The following is a 6774-nucleotide window of genomic DNA, read 5'->3' on the forward strand; positions in this document are numbered from 1 at the left end:
CTAGCGCCCCACGCCCTGCGCGCCGCACACGTGGGGGTACCCTCCGTCCAAAGTGGGTACCCGTAGGATTCCACTTCCACGCGGCCTCCAAACGGGTCGGGTCACCACACGCTGCGCCCGGCCCGCTCCGCCCGTCCAGTGTCGTTCGTTAGACTCGACTTAAATCGCCTCGGATCCTGCCAAGGCGGAAAGGAATCCGAGCCGGGAGGCGCCCCCACCCCCCACCCCCAACTTGCTCCCCCGCTCCCCTCCTTCCTCCTCCCCGGCGTCTCCTCCCATTCCGGCCCCGCCGCCGCAGCACGAGGTGCGGCCGGCGGTGCCGCCATCGCGGGGGGAAAGAGGCCGCGCGCGCTCCCTCTCCGCCCGCTCGATCGGTTCGGTCTGCGACCGGAATGCGCCGCCGCTGTACGTCTGGTTTGCTGTCTCTGCTTCAGTTTTTTTTTTTTGTGTGTGTGTGCGCCTGTGTGCGTTCTCGTTCGAGGCTTGGAGGGTCAGGAACTCGTTCTGCCTGACGCCGTTGCATGTGCTGGGATGTTGGGCTGCCACAACCTCGCGAAATCAATCTCGGCTTCAGCTTCGGCGTGAATTACCGTGGGGGGTTTTTTAACGGAAAAAAAGTAGATGGATGTTACTGTGGGTTTTAGGTTCGGGAATGCCAAGAGAATAGTTAGGAGCACCTTATTCTTGGGCGCAGTTTTGGTCCATTAATATTTCTGCGCCCACATAGGAAAAAAACATTTCATTATAATTAAGTTGCAGTTCCGTCACAGATTTCTGAATGGAGCAGCAGTTATGCAAAATTTTCGCAGTTATTTCCTCTAAGAAAACTGGTTAGTGGGTTGCTGACGGTTTGTGTGCTCTCTGCTTACGGTTCAGAGGAATCACTTGGCAGGGGCATGTGGATAGACGAATGATGTCAGGGTGCCAATGATCGTGTCATGATATGTGGGGCGTGGACCCGATCCTTTTGTAAAGCTTATCTTGAGAAATACAGTTTGCATTATAAGTTGTTGTTTTTTGAAGAGAGTTGTTGATGACATCATGATCTTGTTTATGTCATGATATTATTAGGACGTCTGTCTAACTGAACCAAGTGCTGCTACTCTTGGATTTTTAACTGAACCAAGTGTTGCTACTCTTGGATTTTTGTGACCGCGGAGTTCTGTGGCAAACCATCTAGGATTCAGCATTCAGCCCTGCACATTGCTGTGAATATTATATCCTCCTTTTGTAATTTAGCGTGAAAAAACTGTATGTAATATTTTAGTGACTAAAGTTTTTGGCTGGAGCATTGTGGGCAGTTAGCTAAGCACAACAATCAAAGATGAACATATTACTTCTGAACTTAGTTGTTGGCTTGTTGTTTCGTATAAATATATGCGCATGGTTTTGTATTTTAGTACTCCCTCTGATCCATAATAAGTGTCGCAGTTTTGAACTAAGATTGAACTAACCTTAGTACAAAACCACGACACTTATTTTGGATCGGATGGAGTACAATTTATTGGTTGTCTTGCTCATTTCTGTATATTTGATTGGGATCCCATGGTAGAGAGAGAATGTAATGGTACAGCGCACTCTTATGCCTCGTCTTGCACTCAGCAGTCTACGACTATAGTATGACTCAAAAATCACACTATTGTGTTTCATTTGTTTCATTTTCTTGCTTATTCATTTCTTGGCATCCTTTTTTTTAGAACCATTTCTTGGCATCCATTGTTCAGGTTTTATTTCTTATTGATCCTTGCAACTTGTGGTCGCAGAACTGCTCAGCATTGGAGATTTTTTTTTTCATCTTGGTATTTAGCGACATCTGGTTACATGGAGGAGTATTTAAATAGGAGATCCAAAGCAGCAATTGGGTTTCTCAGAAGAGGTTCAGGCATAAATCGAAGCCCTGAAGAGACAACCAGTCAGAACACTGATGTACAGGGAAGCACTTCAAGAGTCAATCCTATGAAAACCAGGCTGGCTGATTATCAGGAGAGACCAAGATACTTACATGGCTCATATAAATATGCAAGCTCAAATGTCATGTCTGGAAGCTCTTCCAAATTTCCTAAGAACTTTCCCCTTAGGAAATTTGGTGAGGAAAAGCGAAGGCAGACGTCGTTGGAAGGGGCTGACGTTGCTGAAAGTAGTAGAAGAAAGTCCGATGCCGGGTGTCTGGAGGGTAGTAAGAAAACCATTGTAGAGAATCAGAGTTCAGATGCTCCACAGACTGGGACAGAAGGATTAACTGCCAAAGATGCTGAACTGATAGCACCTGATCCTGAGGTTTCACATCCTGCTGGTTCTTCAGGTATGCATGCACATACAGCTGAGTCCTTGGTAAGGAGTGCTTCACTAAGTTCTAAAACACATAGACAGAAGGATAAGGAATTGAATTTGGGCACAGCTAGATATTCTTGCTCTTCGTCATTTAGTAATCAGCCTAGTATACCTAGAATTCCTATCGCTGGTGCGAAGCCATCATATAGTCTTGTTAGTGGAGAACAGAGACGTGGACCACGTGGTCTTAAAAACCTTGGTTGCACTTCAGTCTCTGATGTTCTGCCATCAGGATGCTCGTCTGATTCTGTTCGTACCAGGAGCTTTGATGCTATGAGAAAGAGAACTTCTGATGGGGAAAGCTCTTCCAGATCAAGAGTCATAAGTGATCCATCCAGTTTAGGTCATTTACATACAATATATCCTAGCATTAATGGTCCCAGAATCAGAACTACCGAAGAATCAGTTCGGCAACAAACATTACGAAGCCGCAGTAGAAATATTCAGGATTCAGCAGTATCAGTAAGGACAAGACGGACTTTTCCTAGAGACACTAGGTTCAGGATGTCTGAGGAAAGAGAGGATGCCATGCTTCATCTGAATGAGTCTACCGCGGGGAATCAACAGTCAGTTGGTGCTGATTTTTCTGTGGAAGAGGATTCTTCAGAAAGCTCCATAAGACCAGTCTCTGTGGAACTACCTCATGCAATTTACTCATCTAGTCGTCAGGGATCGAGTACTCGGACTGCCAGGAGAACATCAAGCTCTCGCTTTGAGCAAAGCCCCCCACAAACATTTCGCAGTCTGGCAAGGGAGAGAGGTGGCCACAGACGCATAAACATGGAAGGCATTGCAGAGGTCCTTTTCCAAAACACCTTTTTATACTGTTCCAGTTGTATTGCTCTTGTAGATAGGTTTTATGTAGGATTAAATCCATCATTTTGATAATGATTTTGCTAAAGACTATGCACTATGACTATGGATGTGGTATAAGTGTTTTTTTTTTCTTATGTATGTGTATGTAGGTATTGCTAGTGCTGGAGAGGATTGAACAAGAAGCTGAGCTTACTTATGAGGTTAGTTAGTTTGACGTCATGTTTGTAAATTTCTTGCCGTCTACCTTTTCGCTGAACATGGATAACATGTTAGCAGCAATTGCGGGTACTGGAGACAAATCTGTTACTTGGTGCCTTCGCCTCCCATGATCAGCATAGTGACATGCGGATGGATATTGACAACATGTCCTATGAGGTATTATTTTTGTCACGTCTAGTTCTGACTAAAGGGATTCATTACAGAAGTGTGTTTCTTTGAGGAACTCTTCCTCCCCAACTTTATGATTTGCATAAATTGTTCTGGTATATATTTTATTCAAGAGGCATTTGTTTTTCCTTCTTTTGAACAGGAACTATTAGCATTAGAAGAGAGAATAGGATACGTAAGTACTGCTCTTTCTGAAGAACAGCTTGCAAAATGTATCAGAAGGCGTTTATATAGACCAGTTGCTGCAAAAGGAAACAGATCAGTCATAGATGACATCAAATGCAGCATATGCCAGGTAAACATGTACCAACTGGATCCTATTGCTTCTACATGTTATAGAGTAAAATAAAAACCTTACAGTTATTGAATATTGTGTTTTGCATCTATCATTCTTAGAAAAAATTTGCTATCGAAGTGGATATGTTGACTTTCTTGTGTTTAATGTCCTGATTAATCTTCTTGCATATAACCGAAAGAACGCTTTCAAAACCGCCATGATCCTCCTGTTAAAGAAAACGTCGCGATCCCACTATCCTGGTATCTGTTTTCTTTTTGCCATGTATATCCAAGTGTCTCATCATGAAGATGACCAGCTACTTTATTAGGTGTTTGGTTCTTGTCAATGCATTAAACACCGTTTGTACTTAAGTTGCCATCATCCTTACTAATGATTCCGCCGAACAAAGTTGTCGTCTGAATCTTCCCCTAACAACAACGCCAATTATCTCCCTGTCTGCCGTGCAAAATATCCAATAGGCTAAACGGGATTGCCTAACTTGTTTCTATCTAAAGAAAAGGGTGGGATTACTTACTTTACCTGTAACCGCTTACTGAAATGGAAATGGTTTGCTGTTCTTGTTCCAGGAGGAGTTCGTGAAGGGTGAAGAGGTTGGCAGGTTGCGGTGTGAGCACCAGTACCATGTGTGCTGCATTCGCCAGTGGCTCCTGCAGAAGAACTGGTGCCCAGTCTGTAAAGCTCCAGCGCTGCCCTCTCTGAACTGAACTGAACATCCTGTAGGAGCTGAGGTCTCAAACCTGTAAATAAATTACTATGTGATGTGAAATAGTCGTGGTTCGTGGACCTGTGAATAATCTTGTATGGGCTCACTCCAGTTTGTGAATGTCGAAATGGGTTGTGTCTTGTGAAGGCTCCAGTTTGTGAATGTCGAAATGGGTTGTGTCTTGTGAAGGCTCCAGTTTGTGAATTTTAGACTGTTATTATGAGTTGCACACTTGCACTAAAGATGTAGTTTTGTCCAATTTAGACGTTTTTGCCGATCGAGTGCCAGTTTGAAGCGTCAATGAAAAGCACACGCCAAATGGACCGGCTATAGGTTGAGCATGTCCAGCCGTTGGCCCTCTAGGAGGCGCTAAAAATTGCTCCCTGGGAGCGCGCACCGGCGATAAATGACGTGTTGGAGGGCCTAAAAATTGCTCCCTGGGAGCGCACCGGCGATAAATGACGTGTTGGGGCGTGATGCCCTCCAGTCACGGCACCCATGTTTTTTTTTGAAAATATAAATTACGGCACAAACACGATGCAAATTCAACCAAACTTCGGCGAGTTTGTTCATATTTAAAATATTTTACAAAAAGAAAAAAAAAACTACTAGGTTACTCCTCGCCGTCTCCCTCGCCACCCGCCGCCTTGCAAATCTACATGCCGAGGAGGCGGTAGAACCGCATGTAGTCGTCGTCTCTGCCGCGGCCGCCGTCCCTGCTGCAACCCTCCCCCGGTTGGCGCGGCGGGTTGGACGGTCCGAGGGTGTCGTCATCGTCGTCGCTATCGAGGACCATGACGCCGTGCTCGTCCTCGTGCCCACGTTTGCGGGCGGCTATCTCCTCCAGGGCCCGGCGCTGCTGGACCACCTTGTCGCGGAGGTAGTCGTCCCGCACCCACCATAGGGCGTCCTCGTCGGAGAAGCCGCACCGGGCTATCTCCTCGTACTCCGCGGGGAGGCCAGGCTCCGGCTTCGGCCTGACAAGGGCGAGGCGGCCAGAGGCGGGGGCGGAGTCGTCGATGCGGACCCCGGAGCTGCGGGTGCGCGCGCTAATAGGCGTGTCCTGGGGCTCCGGCTTGATGGGACGGAGGCAGGGAGAGCCGGTCGACCGACCTGACGAGGAGGAGGACGCCCCGGGGTCCATGCGCCTCGGCGACCACGAGCTCCCACGACGGCGAGAGAAGGACAGGGGGGGAGGGTACTCCAGCCTCGGCATGTTGCCGCCCTCCATGTACTCGAGGACGGCATCCAACGTGTGGCCGGGCACGCCCCACCATCGGCGCCTCCTCTCGGAGTTGAGCCTGCCGGAGGGAACGATGCCGTTGGTGGCCTCGAGCTGCTCGGCGTGGTGGCGGCGAAAGTATGGCTCCCAGAGCGGGCTGTCGGGGACGTAGCGTGGCCCCTCCCTTGCCGCCCGCGGCAGGGAGGAGCGGATACGCGCGATCTCCGTGGGCCGCGCCGCCCTGGTGGGCGGTGGCGGCACCGAGACCCCGCCGACGCTGATTCTCCAGGCCCCGGACACCCGCATGTCCGGCGGGACCTGGTACTCGGTCTCGAAGAGGAGCCGAGCTTCGTTCTCGTGAAGGTGGCGGCAGCCGAAGCTGTTCGCCGCTGCGCCGTTGCCTGGGAAGTGTTCGGCCATTCTTTGAGCTGGAGACGGCGAGAGGAGAGGGAGGAAGGGGGAGAAAGGTGGCGCCGGCGGTGGAGACTCTGTGCGTGCCACCAGCGCGCTGGGGGTCGGCTTTATGTAGGCGGAGGCGCCGCGCGTACGCGTGGCCGCCGCGTTACGTGTGGCATGCGAGGGGACGCGCGTCGTCTCGTTTTCACTGCACTGCCCGTGAGGCATCAATGGCGAAGGCTGACCGGCGCGGCAGCTTTGGCATTGATTCGCCGCGGGAAACGAGGCGATGAGGATGACGAAGTGGCGAGAAGCGAGACGAGTCGCTGGCAAGGAGGGCCCGCAGCTCTTTCGCGCCAAAAAAGATTCGCCCGGCGCCCCCGAGCGCCCCCAGCACGCCGGGGTCGGGTTGGGTCCGCCGACGCCAAATTCGGCCCGAGCCGACGAAAATTGGGCCCTTGGGGACGTGACTGGGCCGATTTTTTGACGCCGGCGGCCGAAAACTGGCCTGGGAGGCGCGGCTGAAGATGCTCTAAGCATACTGGGGTGATGTGGACGCTGAGCTTGGCGACTTGGGACGCGTCAACATTTGGCAAGCATTACTGAGAGATTATTGTACAC

The 6774-nt window shown here is 49.9% G+C and overlaps 1 protein-coding gene across 2 annotated transcripts; it reads left to right on the forward strand.

Moving 5' to 3' along the window:
- The first annotated feature begins 203 nt into the window (after nt 1-203).
- LOC125514927 (uncharacterized) lies at nt 204-4798 on the forward strand. Of its 2 annotated transcripts, XR_015607458.1 has the most exons (7): nt 204-405; nt 1764-3129; nt 3297-3347; nt 3424-3522; nt 3677-3829; nt 4399-4682; nt 4725-4798. XR_015607458.1 is itself a non-coding variant. In XM_048680302.2 (6 exons), the coding sequence occupies exons 2-6, from the start codon at nt 1822-1824 to the stop codon at nt 4534-4536; spliced, it is 1749 nt and encodes a 582-aa protein (XP_048536259.1). In that variant the 5' UTR covers nt 204-405; nt 1764-1821; the 3' UTR covers nt 4537-4723. The 2 variants fall into 2 exon arrangements, 1 of the variants encoding a protein (XP_048536259.1); XM_048680302.2 differs by lacking the exon at nt 4725-4798 and having other exon boundaries at nt 4399-4723.
- Nucleotides 4799-6774: the final 1976 nt, after the last annotated feature.

This window comes from Triticum urartu, chromosome 6A, assembly GCF_056163025.1.
Source record: "Triticum urartu cultivar PI428250 chromosome 6A, HENAU_Tu73, whole genome shotgun sequence".
NCBI lineage: Eukaryota > Viridiplantae > Streptophyta > Magnoliopsida > Poales > Poaceae > Triticum > Triticum urartu.